The sequence below is a fragment of the Limulus polyphemus genome, unplaced genomic scaffold, assembly GCF_000517525.1.
Source record: "Limulus polyphemus unplaced genomic scaffold, Limulus_polyphemus-2.1.2 Scaffold37, whole genome shotgun sequence".
Lineage (NCBI taxonomy): Eukaryota > Metazoa > Arthropoda > Merostomata > Xiphosura > Limulidae > Limulus > Limulus polyphemus.
In genome coordinates this window covers 23885-45205 of record NW_013665647.1, presented here as the reverse complement: position 1 = coordinate 45205, position 21321 = coordinate 23885, and the positions used below count along the sequence as shown (strand labels likewise).

The 21321-nt window shown below is 31.7% G+C and overlaps 1 protein-coding gene across 1 annotated transcript in view; it reads left to right on the top strand.

The window, feature by feature from the left end:
* Nucleotides 1-9633: 9633 nt before the first annotated feature.
* LOC106461116 (glycine receptor subunit alpha-3-like) overlaps nucleotides 9634-21321 on the top strand; it is a 22778-nt gene continuing 11090 nt past the window's right edge. The window contains exons 1-3 of the mRNA XM_022388353.1: nucleotides 9634-9687; nucleotides 11741-11820; nucleotides 16712-16779. Of these exons, the coding sequence (XP_022244061.1) occupies nucleotides 16777-16779 (3 nt within the window). The 5' untranslated portion in view covers nucleotides 9634-9687; nucleotides 11741-11820; nucleotides 16712-16776. The remainder of the gene's footprint in view (nucleotides 9688-11740; nucleotides 11821-16711; nucleotides 16780-21321) is intronic.

Here is a 21321-nt window from a genome sequence, read left to right as displayed (position 1 = left end):
AATCAGTGAAAAAAACTTACTAACAAACCCCAGCCTAGTAGTTTCTTTTCACTTATCAGTTTTTTTTTTCAACTGCAACAGTCAATGGCTGGTTCTAACTAACTATTTATAATGACACGAAACCGAAAGATACCGCTCACTAGTTGAGTAGTAGGAGATACACCTAATACTATGAATTTAGAGTATGCTTCAGTTTGTATCATTACAATATCTTCGCGAATGCGCTGTTGCATTCATCTTCAGTGTTACTCACTATCATAAGGTTATAACTGACTATCATAAGGCTATAATTGATATTGATTACTGACATTTTCAATCTCAGCCAAATTTTATTCGAGGCATAAGCTAAACAAAGAGGACAGAGACCCTAAAGTTCAAGAATAGCCATCACTAATTTTAAATTGTTGACCAGAGGGACTGAAACCAGTCAACAGTACCCACCACCTACACGACAACACTAAATTAACCGAAGAGCGAGATTTACCGTCACACTTATAACGTTATCACATCTAAGCATGCAGAGTGAGTTTAAATGTATATCATGACACTAGCATTGGATCATCCTCGACCCAGCACTATAGCACTAGGCCACACTTATCCACTTATGAGTCGACTTGCAACGTCAGCTTTACGTTCAACTATATGATGCGTACCATATTAGACGTATTTCCCAGTTTTAATGAAGTGTTTTCTTTTATTTTTGAAAAAAGCTACAACAAATTCATTAGCGTAACAAAGACTTATACATCTCAAAAAATCGCTTGCAATTAATAATTGAACTTTTAATAAACACTTTATTTTAAAATCAAGTTTCAAGATAAGTCTTGATGTATCTGTGGAGCCCCCCAGTAGCACAGCGGTATGACTGCGGACTTACAACGCTAGAATCGGGTTTCGATACCCGTGGTGGGCAGAGCACAGATAGCCCATTGTGTAGCTTTGTGTTTAATTACAAACAATACAAACAAACAGTATCTGTGGAAATACTCTACCCAAACTAGCAGCTAAAGTTTTTGTTTGTTTTCTCAGAGAGTAAATTGTGGAGTTTCAGCTTTTTTTACATATTCACGAACCTATCATCAATAAAATCGCTAAAAATCGCTTATTAAAACTTTATGATTATTTACTCTCTACAAGGTTGAGCACATTATATTAACCCGATTTTGAATATGTAAGTCAGTAAGTTACGTGACAACCACAGAGTCGCGGTAGAATATGTGTCAGAACTGCATTTTGACATTAGTGTGCAGTTGGTTTTATTTGTTTGGAATTAGGCACAAAGCTACACAATGCGCTATCTGTGCTCTGCCCACCACGAGCATCGAAACCTGAATTCTAGCGTTGTAAGTCCACAGACATACCACTGTGACACTGGGGGGGGGGGGGGCATGTGCAGTTGGTACAGAGAAGTCACGGAAAAACTGTTCGCTTTTGGAAAGGGTTCGTAACAGCCCTTTCCGATACACGCGAAATATCTTTACATTCAGGCCATAAGGTTGTGTTGAAATCGGGTTCTTGAAACTTCCAAGGCGGAAATACCCCTTACATTTAATAACATTGAAAGAAAGGAATATGAATCAACGTGGGATACTAGGCCCATACAGAAGAATATCTGCAACAAATCGTACCCGAGCCGTTGTAAGCAAAGTGCAACGTTTCGTAACAATAGAATCTACCAACACAAAGGTCAGTAGTAAAAGTCGCTCAAGAGCCTTAAGCAATAATACGCAATTTAGCCAAAAAGGATTTTTGTATGGAGGAAATGAGGTCAAAAGACTATTGTTTCACCAAGATAAGGCTTCCAATCGATTATACACTCCGTTAAACCGTCGCATATCTCAAGCAGCTAGAGAATGAAACGGGTATTTATGCTTTTCCATACGAAAATATATCAGTCAAGTCACCGGATGTAGTACCTATGGATCGGACTATTGAAAAAACAGACACTAGGAAACCGTCATCTTTGTTCACTAGATGGGTCATGGAAAAAAACACAACAGGGAGGAGTGGTTTACTTTGAATATGAAAGCCTTACTTTGGAGTTTTTTGCGATAGAAAATACGTTGCAGGTCTATAGTCAAGATGTACAGTTGTCAGAAAGAACATGACCGTATGCTATGACATGGACTGTAACGATATGATGAGGCTCCAAAGGTGCTTCAATATAACTTATTCAACTGTCTTTATTCCTGAAATAAAACATGAACACTCACAGTTCTATAAGTTCAACTTAGCAGAGTTCTATCCAAATAAATTTTAAAAGTCATAGGCAAAAATAGCAAGTATATTAATAAAGTAGATAATATAACAAGCAATAGAAGGAAATTTGTGAAGTTCGATAACGATACAACCATCACTAGAAAAACCAGTTGCAGATATTTATTTCATTGTTCAAGAAAGTCCATGGCCAGTTGGTTAGGGTGCTCGACTCGCAATCTGCAGGTCGCTGGTTCGAATCCCCGTTATACCAAACATGCTCGCCCTTTCAGCCGTGGGGGTGTTATAATGTGACGGTCAATCCCATTATTCGTTGGTGAAAGAGTAGCCCAAGAGTTAGCGGTGGGTGGTGATAACTAGCTGCATTCCCTTTAGTCTTTCACTGCTAAATAAGGGACGGATAGCGCAGATAACCCTCGTCTAGCTTTGCGCGAAATTCATAACAAACAAACTCTAAATCTGTTGTTCTATAAGATAAACTTTGTGTCAAATATTGGTATTTATAACCACAGCTTATCTGTGTTTTTCTTTCATTTGTTTTTAAGTACATTTCTTCGTGAATAAAGGATTAAAGATAGTTTGAGATTTGTCATTCATTAGAGAACCTGCGATTTGATCAAGGTGTTATACAGCTAGTTTTATATTAATATCGATTCATGTCCAGATTTGATCTTTTCTTCTTCAGACATAGCTCATAGTTTTTTAAACGAGTGTTTTCTAATTAACGCATTTTCGGTGTTCAAACTATCACGTTATGTTTAATGTGAGCATTTATAATCAAACTGGTGAAGTCAGTATGGGATTTGGCTTCCAGTGGCAGAGCGGTATGTCTGCGGAATTACGTGGTGGGCAGAGCACCCATTGTGGAGCTTTGTGCTTAATTACAAATAACTTTACAATAACGTCTTAGCTTTAAGTCCAATATTCCAGAAAATCCATAGGTTTAATGTAGAGAATTAAAATGACGTTTTTTGGCTGAGTTAAAAATATATGTTCGATTATTAACGACTCGAACCGACTAGGTCTGGTAACACTTTACCACCATCATGGCTGTGCATACAGCTATTGGTTAGTATATTGATAGTCGGCTAAAGTCATTGATGATAAAACATTTATTTTTTTTATTATGCCAAAAATCACCGTTTTTCCACTTCTCTACATAGAATAACACAATGTGCGTGAAACAACAGATGTAACTGCACACACAAAAAAAGGCATCTAACGTTCTGAAACAATGGTATGTGTAAATTATGTCACAGTATAGGATTTAATCTTCCACCTGCTATAGCTAACTTATTTTAAAATTATTTCAAGAGGACAGCTGCTGGCAATTTGACTTATTGCTCTTAAACACTTTACTACACATGTTATGTGAATGGTGCATTTGTTATTTTTAGAGAAACATGTACATAAATCGTTTGAACAATAAAAAAACAAATATTATTATATTGTGTTTACTGTCGAACGAAAACATAAACCCGAATTATAGATTTTAGACACTTTAATCCATTTAGTAAGTTTTGCATATCCGGAGGTATAGAATTTCATGTATTATTTATTATCCCAGTGGATAGCACGCCGAACTATGGATCCGTGGGTGCATAATAATATTGATGGCCAGGTTACACTATTCTGTATGGGAAGAGTATCTCAGGAGTTGGATGTGCGTGATGTTAACTAGTCTATTACTTCAAAATCAGGAATTGCTGGTGCAGATACTCCTCACGTAACTTTGCGCGAAATTCAACAAATGAAAATGCTTTATTACTAAAAAAGTGTGGTTATGGAGCCCGACTTGCAATCTGAGGGTCACAAGTTCGAATCCCCGTTTCACCAAACATACTCGCCCTTTTAGCCGTGGGGGGCGTTATAATTTGACGGTCAATCCCACTATTCGTGGTAAAAATAGTAGCTCTAGTGTTGGCGGTGGATGGTGATGGCTAGCTGCCTTTCCTCTAGTCTTTTACTACTAAATTAGGGACGGCTAGAGCAGATAGTCCTCGTGTAGCTTTGCATGAAATTCAAACAAGTCAAACCAATTCTAAAAAGGTAATAAAGATAATAAAGGTAATAAAGGTAATAAAGATACTAAAAGTTTTGATATTGAATGAATATTGTATAGGTTTTTTATAATATACAGTTTGCTGTCTAAAGAAACCGCAGCTGTGGTGTTGCCTTACAATAGAGAATATTGTCTTTAAATATAAAGATAACTACTGTCATATAGACGTACACGTGTTAGATGTATCTTAAAACCTAGTCTCTGTGTGGGCAGAGCACATACAGCCCATTCTTAACCTTTGTGCTTAACAATATACTTTTCTTTATCTAAATCAGCAACCGTTCTTCTTCCAGGCTAATGGAGAACATTTCGTAAGTCTTTAACTATAAAGAGATTTCATTTCTCGTTAACATCGATAGATTTTATTGGTTATTCATGAAACATTTTTTATTCGTTCTGATAAACCATAACTCTTGCTGGATATTCTATCATGATATCTTGATAGTTCCTTACACTTGATGGGTTTTCAAATATTTTCTGGTTGGAATTTACCAATGTTATAGGAGTATGTCTGCAGCATTCACTGAGTCTTGATTATTACTACGGATGTAAAATTGATATAAGACGTGAGGTGTGTAAAATCTAATGAAGACAAGTGACATATTTTCCCCGAGGAAAATACTATAAAGCAGATGACGTATATTAACTGTTTCGGCTGTATATTGTTATGTCCAAGTTATTCCATTACGTCAAGTAAACCCCTTTCCTTGTTGAATTCTATGAATTCACTCATAAGTTCACACGTAGTTGGTATATCAGGGCAATTACAATACGTTCAAAACTTTTACAAGTGTACATGCTTCCTTTATTTAGAATCTGGTTCTGTAAAATGATAAATATCCTAAAAGAAAGTTCTAAGCCTACCTACATGATTTTTAAATAATAATTCCGCTTTGGTACTTAACCAGAAATGCATTTTTACAATCCATTTACAGAATTACACGTATATTACCAGAAATACATTGGAATCATGATAATATACCTTAGATGTAAATGCATAAGAATAGTACAGGCGAAGTTTCTGGAGAGATACTTGTGAAGAAGTACATTATAATTGCACTTTATGGTATCATAGCAAAACTTTTAAAACTGAGCCGACTTTTAAGGGTAGGATAAAGCTATACAAACAATAATTTTTGACTCAAGTAGGTAGCAAACATCAGTGTAATTAGTCTTATGATAACTGATTTAGTTTGTAAAAATGAAAATGAATGTGTTGAATTGTTAATATCCTACGTCCAATGAGAAATAGTTGTTATGAGAGTGAGAGAGCTTCATTTGTCCTATTTCTGTCTCATAGTCAAAATAAGCTTCATTTGGTAATTGGCTAATCAAATATTAAAATTTGGCTAATGATGTCACGTGAATACGTTCTCATGTCACATCATTACACTGGAAGCTTTGAATACGGTTTTCAGCCATTTGTTGTTGTTTTTTATAATTGATCAGTAATATATTGAAACTACTGTGGCTGGCTGAATCAGCTAACATATAAACTACCGTAGATGAGAGAAGACGGTAACGTACATCTTCGATCTGTCTGTTTTACATGTGTATTTTTAACCTTTTTGCAACATTAGAATATTAACCTATCCACATTGTTACAATTGTGTTATTCTCGCATTCCGCTTTCTCTTCTTGTGTCCGTCAACTTTATTTGGGTTGTACTTATTGACTCATAGTAATATAAACGTAACAAATTGCTGTACTCAATGACACATAGATTTAAAAATAGGGTTTGTTTCTTACTGGCAGAATATTAACTTCTTCTTTTGCCTCTCTTTCGGTTAATTCGTTCTATCTCATATCTCCCGGTCTTCTCCGCTCTTTCGTTGAACTCCTGTCTTTTATATTCTTCTCTCAAACCTACGCCGAAACGATCTCTCTTTTTTTTGTCTGACCTTGCACCTGTTTCCCATATATAGGATTATAGCGTTTCATAACCATAGGGGGTCTAGTAATCTTCATATCAACTGAACTTAGAAAGGCGGCCACTACCCGCTCACTCTAGTAGTTTTCTAATGACTTAAAAGTACTATAATCCTCCAATTCCTCAGAGACTGACCAAAGGCCGGCCAATAATGGCTGGAGACGGCTTGAATGGGTAATGAAGAAAAACTTTAATATAAGATTAACATAACAGCAAATGTACAACGTTTCGACAAGGTTTTGTCATCATCAGGTACCGGCCGCTTTGTCACACTCTCTACCTCTCTCAACTTCAACCGATGTTCCTTACACTTAACTTCATAACACACGTCACTCTTGGTCATATAACGATATTTCATTTCTAGAACAATTGCTCACCACAAAATAGATAGTATACTTACGTGTATTCAAATTTTATTTATTTTCGAAGTTGAAAGTGGTCGCTCTGCGGCTATGTGGTATGAACAAATGAAGCTGGATTTATTAGAAATAATACAGGTTGGTATTTTCTAATAAATACATTTAGGATTTTTTTTTAGATATATTTGGTTAAAGTACCATAATTATTACAGATATGAAGTAAATTAAAAAAATAGACTTCCAGTTAGTGTAACAAATATTGTTCAAAACAGTGAGATAAAATTAGAATAATAAAATGACAGAAACTTTTGTATGATTTGTACAATGTACATTCCATAAGCTCATTTAACGTTTATTGCTATAACATGTGCACTTATTTCATTTCTGTAGTGCATATTAATGTATAGAAGACATATTAATATTAGAAATAAATGACGTTATAACATCAAGATGTTGTTTTTATTTAGTTAAACACCCAACGTTTTGCTTCAAATCTTCTTCAGGAGCGTTCACTAAAGCACAAACCGAAACTGGTAGTATAAAACTTCAAATGGTTTAAATAATAAAGTATATTTGAATCTTTCACGTGCATCAGTACAGCGTGCTTTTAACATATTAAATAGTAAAGCTTATTTTTGAAAGAAAAGTATTGTTAAAATAATTAACTGCTACCTGTTATAAATAAAAATTCTATCAAGATTACAAAGTGAAATAACAAAAAAGATAGGATAAAAATAAAATAACTAAAATTATAGGCGCGATCCTTTCTTGAATACCGAAATTTTCGTCACGTAGTAAGATCGTATCAACTAGGATATACCCTTATAATAAGGTGTTGAAAAGCTTAATTATTGACCTTATTATACGCATTACCCATCACAAGACGTCATATCAGATTGAAAGAAGCTGGCGAAAGTAGGGGATATTGTTTTGCAAGAAGGATAACGCCTAATTTTACTTATTTTATTTTTTAACCTATCTTTTTGTTATTTTACTTTGTAACCTTGATAGAACTTTTGTTTACTACAGGTAGCAGTTAATTATTTCAATAATAAGTTTTTACTACTTAATATGTCAAAAGTACGCTGTACTAATGGACGTTATAGATTTGAATACAGTTTATTATTTAAACCATTTGAAGCTTTGTACTGTCAGTTTCGGTTTGTGTTTTAGTGAACGCTCTTGAAGAAGATGTAAAACGAAACTTTGAGTGTACAGTTAAATAAAAACAGCATTTTAATACTATAAAGTCGTTTATTTTTAATATTAAGATGTAATTATGGCAAATGTTATCCATGCCATGGTATCTATTGGCAAAAGCTTACATCCTGCAGATGTTTTTATCTTGTAAACTTACCGTGATAAATATTTATGAAAATACAAGAAGCGAATGTCCATTTCATCATATATAGGTAGTGTAAATGAGAAGTAAATCTTACTGGATACAAAAGCTTAGAATAACTTTCTGCAACGTTTGTGTAATTGCTAGATTCAGTCGACCTTAAGATTTTGTTCAATAACAACGCATATTTTAATAGTATAAGAACCTATGAGTAGTCTTGTACATACATACCTAAATTACATTATTTTTAAATGAGATAATTTTGAACATATAATGAGGTAAATAATTATCGTTTTTAACACCTTATTATAAGGGTATATCCTAGTTTATATGATCTTGTTATGTGACAAAAATTTCGGAAATATTGTCTTGTAAGAATATTTATCCATTCTTTCCCAATCCTCTTCCTGGCTTATGAACTAAAACTCTGTTAATTAAGATTGTTAACAGTTAAAAATACTTGGAATGTGACAGACGGTTAGACCTGTTCCGATTTAACAAACATGTATATTCGGGTCATGATATTACTTGCAGTTTAAAATATCCAACAATACTATGAAAGAACATCGGTATTGGATATGTTAATATTAAGATAAACCTAACACAATTGTTTTATTTGCAGTATTATTGGTTTTAATTTGCATTTAGATTTAATTATTATTTTGTATCCAAATATCAAAAGACAGCATTACAGCAAATTGCAAATGAACATAAAAATATTTGTTTTATGTCAAGAAAACTTAACAATAGCAATAATAAAATATTCATTAATTTGTATTTATCAGGTTACAGAAGCAATTATTTTTATTACTATACAATTTTTGGGAATAGATGTCTTCGAACTTAAAACACTACTAAAAACATTATTAAAAACAAAACATTTATGTAAGTGAAATCTAAAAGTAATTTATCATTAGGTCCACAAATGTATTTGATATTAAATAAAAGATTTCTTGAACGTAAGAGTTATTCTGTCATCATAATATTAAATAATATATACTTCTTGTGTGTTAAAAATAACTTTTGGTTCGATATTAAACTTCAATTTTCCTCTGTAGTGACACTCCGAATAACAGTCAATATATAAATGTCTACATGGTATATTGAAATTAAAATAATATATTTTGCAACTGCTCTTTCAAAAGTATACAAAATAATATCACATATAATAGAATTATGTTTCCTCGTTGGATATCTTAGTTAACGTGTGATATATTATAACAGCATACTAACTTATGTTAAAGCACAATACTAAGGGTTTATGTGAAATACGTTAACAATAAGTACTATTAAACTTGTGTTTACGAAATACATTTCATCATAAGCTCTGTCCTGATTTTCTTGTAACCTTATTAGAATGTTCACCGTATGTCTTTGATGAGAATCGTATGTAAAGAGATACACATACAAAGGTGTTTTAAATACTTACAACTCGTAACAAAATAAGTACATAGGAAAACTACTATAAGTCATACTTGCGTATTTACGGCGAATTTATTCTTAGAAATTGGTTTTTTTTCTGTCTGTCCAACTATGTACTTAATATGGGTGCATTCATGTTTTGAAACTAATCTTTAAAACATTCTTTAATGATAATGAGAATAAGTTAGTTTTATCTGTTTTCAGTGCTTTTAAGGATTTTTCGTACATTAATATGATAGAATAATTAATAATTTTTTTCAGTCTTTTTTCACCTATTCAGTGAAAAGAAGAAAATGCAGAAGTTTCGTGCAACTTTACGCACCTATATCTTCCTTTACTGTCTGAAGATATCCAGGTATGTTTTTGTCTTCAATATATTTCCTACTTTTTGCCACTTTTTTTAAGTGACATTATCAACCATTCTAATGATCACTTCACTTTATGTAGCTGGATCACGCACACCATGTACATATGATATCATGTAAGTGGATCACACATTGTTGTTGTTGTTTGTTATTAAGCACAAAGCTACACAACCCAGCGATCGAAACCCAGTAGTCTAGCAGTAGAAGTCCACAGACATACCGCTGTACCACGTGGGGGGGGGGGGGGGGGCTGGATGGAATCAATGGTTTTCTCTGCTGTTGTTATACGATTAGAGCAAATCATTACATACTTGTAAACAAAACATTCTTTCCTAGAGGTAAATTTCCTTGTTTTTCTTGCCATTAAAATATCAAAAATGAAACTAAAACACTAAGTCACAGGACATCAATACTTATATACACACACACTGCACTGTGTAACGCATGATAAGTATGTAAGACGTACTTAGAGTTATATCTTAAAAAACAAATTTTTAAATAACAATGCACTGTTTAGCATTGCCGTTATTTTACTTACACGCGGGTTATTGCAAGCATATAACGTTTTTTTTTCGTTCCTTTTTTTTTGGCGAGATGTTCTTTACAGCGCGAATGTTTTTCTTATAAGGAGAACTGAACTGTAATTAATGAAAGTTGTGAAGATATATTTACAACACAACCAACCTCTGATTACTCTCCGGATTAAAGTAATGGATCGTGTGATGTGCACAAGAGCGGTCCCTGGTTGAACTAGGATCTCCTAGGGGCTATCTCTATTTTATTCTGATTATAGTATTTCTATAAATATTTCAAGATTTTAGCCAAAACATATACTAGATGTTTGATATAAAGTATAATTAATAATAGTAACTATATTTACTTACTAATTCTGACAAATGTAAAAATAGTTTGTTTTTGAGATAGGTGTCATAAAATGGTAAAATAAAAAATTAAAATGTTTTATGAGTGTCCACATTTAGAGCTAGCTATAATTTTTCACTGTGACAGATCTAAAATTCTGATGCTCATTACGCGTTGTATATAAGGTTATTGGTTTCATTACAGGAAATAAAAAGAACCAATCTTTTATTACTTTCTCTAGATTTTTTACTACATATATTTGAACTTAACTGTCTTCCTAAACATTCACTCGTTGATAATGTAGGATAGAAGTAAGCATACAGTGGCAGTGTCAACAGAAATATTAAAGTATTATCTGACTGTCAATTTTTCCTTGAAGGTTATTTTGGCAAGCTATCTTTTTAACTTTAATCAATTTATATTTAATTGTTAAAGAATTTCATTGCTAAAGGGTCGAGAAGACAAAAAAATATTGTGATATTTTTTTACCAGCTTACAGTGACGTTATACACGATAACAGTAGAAACAATGTAACGGGTGACTAACATATTATTGTTATGCTTCTAGTGTCTTTGCTAGTCGCGTTGAAGAAAGTATTGTTTTCTGTGTTATTGTTGAGTAATTTATATATATCAATGTGCAAATCATTTTTGCTTCCATATTCTTATGGTGGTAACACATAAAAGCAACTACTTCATGTTAGTCGAGTTTGGCTTTGAGAGTTTGGAAATTTGCAAATGAAAGTATTTATTTCCCCTTCTTTATAGATTTACGAAATGAGCCCGTTCATCCAGTTTAAAAGAAACATGACTAACATGCTAGCATGCTCTTTTGAGTTTTTTTTCTTCTATTCTGACATTTTCTTTGTTCATACATAAACCAAACAAAACTGAATCAAAAATTTATATCAATCGATAAAATAATATGTGAATTATCACTGGATTTTTAGTTTTTGTTACCAAATTTAGAACTTATGTAAAATACCAAATAATATTGTGATAAGTTTATAAATACTGCTTTTCTATTTCATGAAATTATTGGAAAAATAAATGTACATACTACGTTTTTATTTTAGGTATGCAACATTAATCATTGTTTTTTAAACTTTTAATTACTTAAGTAAGTTAGTTGCTACTAAACGTAAAGTATTTTTATTTTAATCACTAAAAAATATATCAACAGACAGGAGGTGCTGGAAGTCGATAATATTCTTCCTGAAAACCCTCGGGACTACGACAATCTACAGCCGCCAAAAGAATACGGTAAGACGGCGGGAAAAAAGTCTACATAAGTATTAAAATAACGATTGGGAATTCTGAACCAAGTCTTGTTATTGGTTTCATGTGATATGTAAATGTGGGACGAAATAAGTTGCTTAGCCAACAGCTTCACCATTATTTCATTTCATTTGTGCTATTTTATAGGAATAATTAAACTATATATTGTTACACACTATATCCTGTATTTTAGAGAATTGAAGAAAATTAATTATTAAATTTTGAATTTTATTCTCATCTTTCCACTGTAATCAGAGTGGCAGTCTGTAGGCTTCTGTTAGCAATATATATAACCTGTGCTAGCCACGTGAAAAGAGGATGTTCCTGTTATCTCAACTGTGTAAGTGGCATGTACTGATGTTTATTGTTCTTTTCTTTTTATTTTGTTTTAATCTCTCCCCCCCAAAAAAAATTCTACAATTTTGTAAACTTAACGAACGTTTAATTAATATTTCTAGAAAAGGGGAGTTTTACAGGAATGAAAATTGTTTATGTTAGTTTGTTTAAGTCTTTCGCGCAAAGCTACACAAGAGCTATTTACGTATAGCGTCTCTAATTTTGTACTTATAAATTAGAAAGAAGTCAACTATTCATCAACGCTCTCAGTCAACTCTTCGGCTACTCTTGTATAATCAAATAGTGGCATTTCACTGTCAATCTTAGGAACCCAAAGTACGGCGCGTGGTTTTTGCGGAAAGGGTCGCGAATTACGAACCTTGGATTCACAGACCATTCAACCACTAGCCATTATGAAACGTTACGTTACAGTTTATATATATATATATGTGTGTGTGTGTGTGTATATATATATATATGTTGTGTGTTATATATATATGTGTGTGTGTGTGTGTATATATATATGTATGTGTGTGTATATATATATGTGTGTTATATATATATGTGTGTGTGTGTATATATATATATATGTGTGTATGTGTATATATATATATGTGTGTGTATGTGTGCATATATATATATATGTGTGTGTATGTGTGCATATATATATATGTGCGTGTGTGTATAGAAAGCAGCATATGTGTATAGAAAGAACTGAATATGCTTAAAGATAGACAGTGGTGTTTTATGAATATTTTAATGAATAATTAGTGTTGGCTATGAATATACATCAAGGATAAGGAATGATAAAATATCATTAACTTAGTAGCCAAAATTAAATATTGCTCAGAAGCTAAACTATTTTTAGAAAATTTAATATTATTCCTCTGTCTTTATATTTTGTTTGTAGACGTTATGTCTCATCGTGGTAGTAATCACAATAAACAAAGGGAATTAATTTAGTTTCGTAGCAGTGACTTCTGATAAGATGTTTATCTTTTTCCTCTCAAAACTTAAATTACTCAAACTATATTTGAACGGTTGACATAGTGACGTAATACAAAAAGAAACCCCATTTGCAACCATTACAATTAGTTGTGTATCTACGATTACTGTTATAGTTTGGAAACATGACCAGTTCATGAAATTTTGTAACAAGCTTTGTTAGGTAATATATGTCTAAATATTTATCAGTTTTAGAAAAATGCTGTAATAGATTTGGTATTAGAATAGGGTTTGAACAATCATTCTAAGATTATGTTTTATTTTTACAGAGTGACTTTCATTAACAGATTCACTAGATTAGCACCAGTTCTAGAGGATGAAAATATATTTTTTTATTATATCCAGAATAACAACTTTTTGATATGAAGTCCAAAACGTTGTTTGATTATCGTAAGGTCCATAAAATCAGTCTGTTAAATGATGCGAATATTAAAAAAAAATCTTCTTGAAAGATAATACGCATATTGACTAATATATTGGAACATTTAAATAATACTGCATAAAATATAACCCTCATTTCTTAATTAACTGGCTCAGTCAAAAATATTTCGTTATTTCAGCTTCTAACATGAAAGGTTCATTGACTTGTATCTACAACTTTTTTTGCAAAGGAACTATGACTTAATCAAACCAAATATTCTAGATAAAAATACAATAATATAAGAAAGAATATTATTGGACACATAAGAGAAATCACGATCAACTACGCCACTGTTGGGTTTGGGTAATGCCCACCGTTTTAAACTAATCTAAAGCCTCATTATTCTTGAAATAAAGAATACTTATTAGGATAAACTAAGATGATTTTTAACAAGTAAAGTTATATTTTGTCTGCTCTCTAACACTGATTTTAGTTTGTGCTTAGTTTATTCACGGTATTAAATCTGTTATAAATTGTAACACCAACGTTTGGTCGGAGAACAAGTTAACTAACATAATTTATAGTGCGTAATAAAATTTAATTATTCAGAAATTATTTTCAGTATTTTTTTAGCCCTGATAAGATATATTGCTGCTGCTGATATGTATATGTTCATGGTTATAGATTTGATGAATGAAAAAAATTCAGTGATTAATATTTACTTAGGAAACTGTAGGCGCTCTTGACGGCACTGTCAGAAAGATTAATTGTAACTCAGCCAAAAGTTTATTTGAATATTTAAGGACATTGTTTACTCTTCATCTTGTAATTAAGATCAGTTTTTAAATCTCCTTCGCGAATGATTTATTTTCTACTTCATCAAAGTTAAGAAGTAGATGTCAAATTAATATCAAACGAAAAATAAGAACTTAAATTAAAAACGAAATCTTGTCATTCACACATGAAACTATGTGTAATTAAATACTTGTACATTAAAGCCAACTATTGGCCACTAACCTAACTAAACATATAAATACTTTCTGCTATGTCAGGAAAATATATTAGAGTTGAGACGCAAACTGAAGGTATTAATTCTTTGAATTTGTCAGTGAAAGCAGTGCACTTGAAAAACTTATTTGCTCTAGTTTTACTTTAATGTTTTAATGTTGTCTCTCACATGTTTTGATTGAGAAGGAAATAAGGAAAAAGAATTCAGTTGGTAGCTGTCTTTTTAGTTTTGATACACGTTGGCAAAAAAAAAAACCAACAAAAACCTATTTTTTTTTCTCATAAACCACAAATATTTGTTTTTTTTAACGAATAAATCAATCGTAACTATTTCTTCCTTACTATTAGTCAACATGAATTTAGAGTATGAAACCTTTCATAATTATATTGATAAAACACGAAGCCACCACCACAAAATGTAATTATGTTGAACAGTTTTGTGTAGTTGTATTTCGAAACACAAGAAAATGCAATAATATTATATAGTCATAAGGCAATAATATAACCACACGTTGATGGAAAACGTAATCTAAATTACAGGAGGGTTTGGCATCGTGCAGTTTCTTCGTCACAAAAATTTATTCTTGAAAGCACATGCTTAATTTATGAATAATAGCTGATAATATTTGAGTAAATATATATTTTCACAGCACTAATTTATACTGTAGGGCTATCAAACGGAGGTCAAGGGTGTCGCAATAAAGAAAATAACTTGAAATCTTTCATTCTGACTGTCGTTGCAAGCATCTAAAACGTGCAAAAAATAAAAACCGACTTGCCATTTCAGCTTCAGAAAATACTGATTACTCCTTTTCGGACTCTTTACTAAATTAACTTTAATCTAAGTCGAACGATTATTGATAACTACAACAATTTATCTAAGAAATGTGACACTTTGTTTCTTTCTCCAAATTTGTAAAAGGGTTAACACTTAAATTACTACCCCAATTTGGTTCTATAAAAGTGGCATTTATTTAAGGCATTTCTGTTTGTTTGTAGTTAAACACAAAACTACACAATGGGCAATTTGTGCTGTGCCAACCATGGGTATCAAAACCCAAATTTTAGCGTTATACGTCCTCAGGCATAACGCTTTTCTGGTCTAATTATTACTGCACACGAATTATAAGTTACCACGATTGATAGATTTTATCAATTTTGTGGAAGATGACAACCATTATAACCCTCCCCTCTGTTAACCTGAATACGTAAATTAATCATAATCCTTCTAATTGTTGACCGAATTAGACTTATATTAAAATAAAGTTCTTAACTTGTCATGGCGTTTTTTTTGTTTGCAAGTGAATGAATTTCTCAAAATATAAATTTTAGTAGAGTGAAGTATTTACTGCACACCTGGGCAACCTTAAAATATATCAAACAGTTTCAGGTGGGTATGTTAATGCAGTATATATTTATCCGTTATTTATTGGTGTACAACATTGTTGTAACTCAAAAAAGCTAAGACATAAATTATCGTACTGCTTAATAAAGAATGTAATAAAGATATATTATTTGAAACAATGAGCTCCTGTTTCAGAAACCAGAATAAAAAAAAACATGTCTATGCAACGCGGTTGTAGCATAAATAATGCTTTGTATTTTATCTACCTGAGATGTTTATCATGTTATTACATAAATAATGTTTTGTATTGTATCTACCTGAGATGTTTATCATGTTATTACATAAATAATGTTTTGCATTGTATCTACCTGAGATTTTTATCATGTTATCACATAAATACTACTTTAGCTTGTGCAACTGACATCTCACATTCATGAGATTGTTATCTGAATTTGTTGAAATTACACCTTGTGATAACTAATTTGTTATATGAATCGTGTCTAAGTTTTTGAAGTGATAACTCACGTTCTTTGTATTCTTTTAAAGTTTTTAATGTTACTGAATTGGTACCTAATTCCTGTAGTAGTAATTAACAAAAAGAATCACCATTCTTAAATTATATTAAAGCTCTTAGAAAACCCATGAAAAAGACGTAGATTTATTTATTAAGGTTGATTATCAGTTTAAAATATTATCAAAAATTTATTTTAATTGTTCATTGATTTTAACAGTTATATTCCTTGCGTATAATTAATGAAACTTTTTTCATTTTAATAATATTTATATTTCTAGGTTATTAATGAACATTTTGTTATATTCAGGCGAGCCTACTGTTGTGCGATTCCATGTATGGGTTTTAAATTTAGATTCCATTGATGAAGGATCTATGGTAAGTTTGTTTGGAAAACATTCTATGAAGATACCAAATGTATATAAACATAGTTACTTACTAAAATACTTATTATATTCGAGGGATCGAAAGGTCATTCATAAAACAGTTAGGTATTCTTTAGGTTTAATAAATGAGACTAAAATCACGTTTGACTGTAAATAGATTGAATCTTCTAGGAGTGATGAAACTGTGATATCATTATGCTTGATTTGAAAAATAGCTTAGGGTAAACATATATGATCAATAGGTTTGAATAGAATCAGTAATCTAAATTAGTACCACTATATATTAACACGCGATAATTAAAAATTGTTAATTTAAGAAAGGGGAATAGGGTTCGTCAAAAAAGTACAGAAACAAGTTGAATCAAAATGTAAAGATTATATTTTCAAGCCTGCAACTAGTTACTCTAAAAAAATAGTAAACAAATAAGGCTGGAAATAGTGTCTATATTATTTTTTCAAGCTACAAATCCCTAATTTGGCCCCCAGTGGCACAATGTATGTCTGCGGACTAACAACTCTATAAACCGGATTTCGATAACCGTGATGGGCAGAGAAGAGATAGCCCATTGTGTAGCTTTGTGCTTAACTTCAAACAACAATTAAAATCTCTATTTTTTACTCCACTAAAATTGATAAGTACTGTGAACATGGAGTAAAAATAGAGTTTTTTTAGCTTGAGAAAATAATATATACACTATTTCCAGCCTATTTTGTTTACATTTTTAGAGTCCATAGTTGTTGGCTTGAAAATATAATATTTGCATTTTGATCCAACTTGTTTCTGTACCTATTTGACGAACCCTATTCCCCTTTTGAAATTAACAATTTTTAATTATCTTGTTTCTTAAGTTTTTATGCCAATTTATGAAGAATATATGCATATGCATTCAGTTGAATGTTACATGTTTTTCAACAGTTTACTGCTACATTGGCTTTTTCTTCCACCCAACCATTATTTAGTGAGACAAGTGTTTTTGCGTCTGAGGTTTCGGGTAAACACACGTTTAACATGCGTCGAGTACGAAGGAAGCCGCTCACAACAACATCGCATATATTAAGCATTTATAGCCACGTAAATCAACCTTCAATGAAAAATAATCAACTTTTGAAATAGGTCATGCACATTCGCAGCATTTTATGTAGTATATCTGTCTAGGATTTGTTGCAAAATATCTAGCCGATTTTGTTGTAAGCTTGTGAACCAAAATTAATAAAATACGCACTCGAAGTTTCAGCGAAGTAAGAAATCAGTAAGATAAATTACTAATCACAAGCGTAGAGAAATATATTATGTTAATTATGTACTGTTAGAAAATTCACTAAAATAGTCTCAGAAAACTACGTAGAAACAAACTACAACAGCGAACTGGAGAGATGATGAATCCTTAAAGTGGCAGTTTCCAGTTAATGCGTTACAAGTTTCACAAATTATTTTCTAATTAATTCGCATTAATAAAACACAGGAATTTTGCAATAGCAGAAAGTGAAGAACTTAGAGAAATTCTTCAGGGTGGAAAAACGAAGGCGCTTGAATTAATTTTAAAACTACCCAATGACATTCTCAACACTGCATTCATTAGTATTGTCTAACAATCGGAAAATCAACTTTTTTGCTATTATCAATATTCTATATTCTATATTATCAATATTCTTAATCCATTGAGACAGAAGGTCTTTAGTGTTCGTTCAAAAACAAGCCTGTTTCGTAAGATGGTATTTGACTGTACTTTTATCAGGATTTTTGTGAAATTCCTGGGCGATCCCTTTTATGAACCACTATCCTGGTTCATAATAAAATGTATAAAAAAAAGCACCAACAGAAATAAATTTTCACGTCATTAAGTGCTGTGATTAAATTTTAGTCATAATGAACAGTTTCTTTTATACAACGACAAAGCTAAGGCTTGGAAAATTTAAAACTTTCACATTAGCATAATATTATTATTTTCTCTATGTAATAATTTTAAATAACTAATTAAATGTTTTCCAAACGACAGCATATTGAAATTATAATTTTAGTTATTATTAATGAAGCAACATATGCTTACAATATTTAATCTCACATAGAGACATGTTGATGATCTTTGCCTTTGGCGTTAATTGTCTATTTTATCTACATTTTTGTTAGAATAAGTTAGTTATTTTCGCTATGTCTCCCAAAACATCGTAGTCCTTGCTACGCCCTCTGCTGTCAAAGATGTTAAGCTCATAACATAATGCAACTGTGCTGTTTGTTTTGATTTTCGCGCAAAGCTACACGAAGGCTATCTGCGCTAGCCGTCCCTAATTTAGTAGTGTAAGACTAGAGGGAATTCAACTAGTCACCACCACCCACCGCCAACTCTTGGGCTACTCTTTTACCAACGAATAGTGGGATTGACCTGCACATTATAACGCCCCTACGGCTGAAAGGGCAATCATGTTTGGTGATTCGAACCTGCGACCCGCAGATTGCGAGTCGAGCGTCTTAGCCACCTAGCTATGACGGGCCCTGCAGCTATGAAGTACGCATACTTTGTAGAGCTAAAGCCCAGAATTTAACTACTAACCTATTCACAATAAGGTCAATTTCTCTACTCTTAGCCTATTATTTTTTTGACTAGGCAATACGTTAATACCTAAATATATACAATTTAAAGTTATCGACACATTTGTTGTTCTTTTAAGAAATATACATATTTTTTAATTTTCAGTTAAACTTTGTTATGAAATTCCCATAATTAATTGTGAGTAAAAAGCTAGCACACAGGTTCACATACAAAAGTTGTAATGGTTTTCAAACGAGATCCAAAATTCCAGCGCTTTCAAATAATTCACTATTCTTCTTCTTTATTCTCCTGAAGAAGAATAGTTTTTTCGAAAGCACTCGTATATAATTAAGGTAGCTAAAAACACTTAGGATTAAAAAATGTTCCTGTTTCACATTTTATCTCTGTTCTTCTTAAGGTTGGATTTAAGAACAAGTTTGCTATGTATTTCAAAAGAAGTTCTGGTTTTCCCCATAATAATTTTATTTTGTCTTATATGTCGATAGTTGTGAAAACTAACCTCTTAAATCTTAAGAGAGTCAAAAATCACGTCAACTGGAATTATTCTTATACCGAAAAATTGAGGTAAATAGTTGAGGTTAAACGCAGTATTTCAAAGGATGAAATTTCAAAGTTAAATCCGAACGGTGTGGTCCCCAGTAGATAAGCGACATGTTTACATACTTACAGAACTAAAATCCGTGGTTCGATCGATTCCCCAACATAAACAAGAGCAGACAGTCTGCTGCGTACGTGTGTGTGTGTGCGCTAAAAAATTAATGAAGTAAGAAATAAATTGAATTAATGGGAAAAAAAATCAAGTTGTTTTCAGCATTTATATCATCCTTGGATTTTAATCAGCTAATTATGTTTACGGAAGAAGAAATATAAGAGCAATAATTTTAGAAAAGGAAAAAAGAGTAATTACGACACTTGGTGAAATAATTGAATATATATATATATAGTCTTTGTATATGTATATATATATGTCTTTGTATATGTATATATATATGTCTTTGTATATGTATATATAATATATATATAATATAGACACACACACATATATATATATGTAAAGACATATGTGTATATATGAAGACATAATGAAATAAATGGCCTCAACACTATCAATTACATTAATTGTTAATAGGCGATTAAAATCAGCAATGTAAAACAATAATTAACTGAATGTAAAATAAGCATTAAGAAGATTTTAGTAAAAAACATTATTAAACGTAGTTGACACCCTAAAGTCATAATGAATAATGCCTGTGGTAATAGCTCCCAAATTCGTCGGGGATATCCCATCTACCAGACAAAATCCAAAGCATGGAGAATCAATTAAAGTTATGGAGTTGAGCCAGACAGTGAAAGGCAGTAGGAGTTGAGACGTTATGGGTATAATCACTCAACTCCTTACCCTTAATTGATTTTCCATGCGTGTTGGCTAGTTTAGTATCAGCGCTTGGATTTTGTCTGGTAGATGGGATATTCCCAATGCATTTTGGAACTATCACCATAGGCATTGTCCGTTATCACTTTAATTTAATAACTAGGATTGACAATGGATTGTTTACCAAAATCTTCTTAATGCTTATTTTATATATAAAGACACACACACACACACACATATATATATATATACAAAGACACACACACACACACATATATATATATAAAGACACACACACACACATATATATATAAAGACACACACACACATATAAATAAAGACACACACACACATATATATAAAGACATACACACACACATATACATATAAAGACACACACACACACATATATATATAAAGACACACACATATATATATAAAGATACACACACACATATAAAGACACACACACACATATATATATAAAGACATACACACACATATACATATAAAAACACACACACACATATATATATATAAAGACACACACACACACATATATATATAAAGACACACACACACATAGATATATATATATATAAAAACACACACA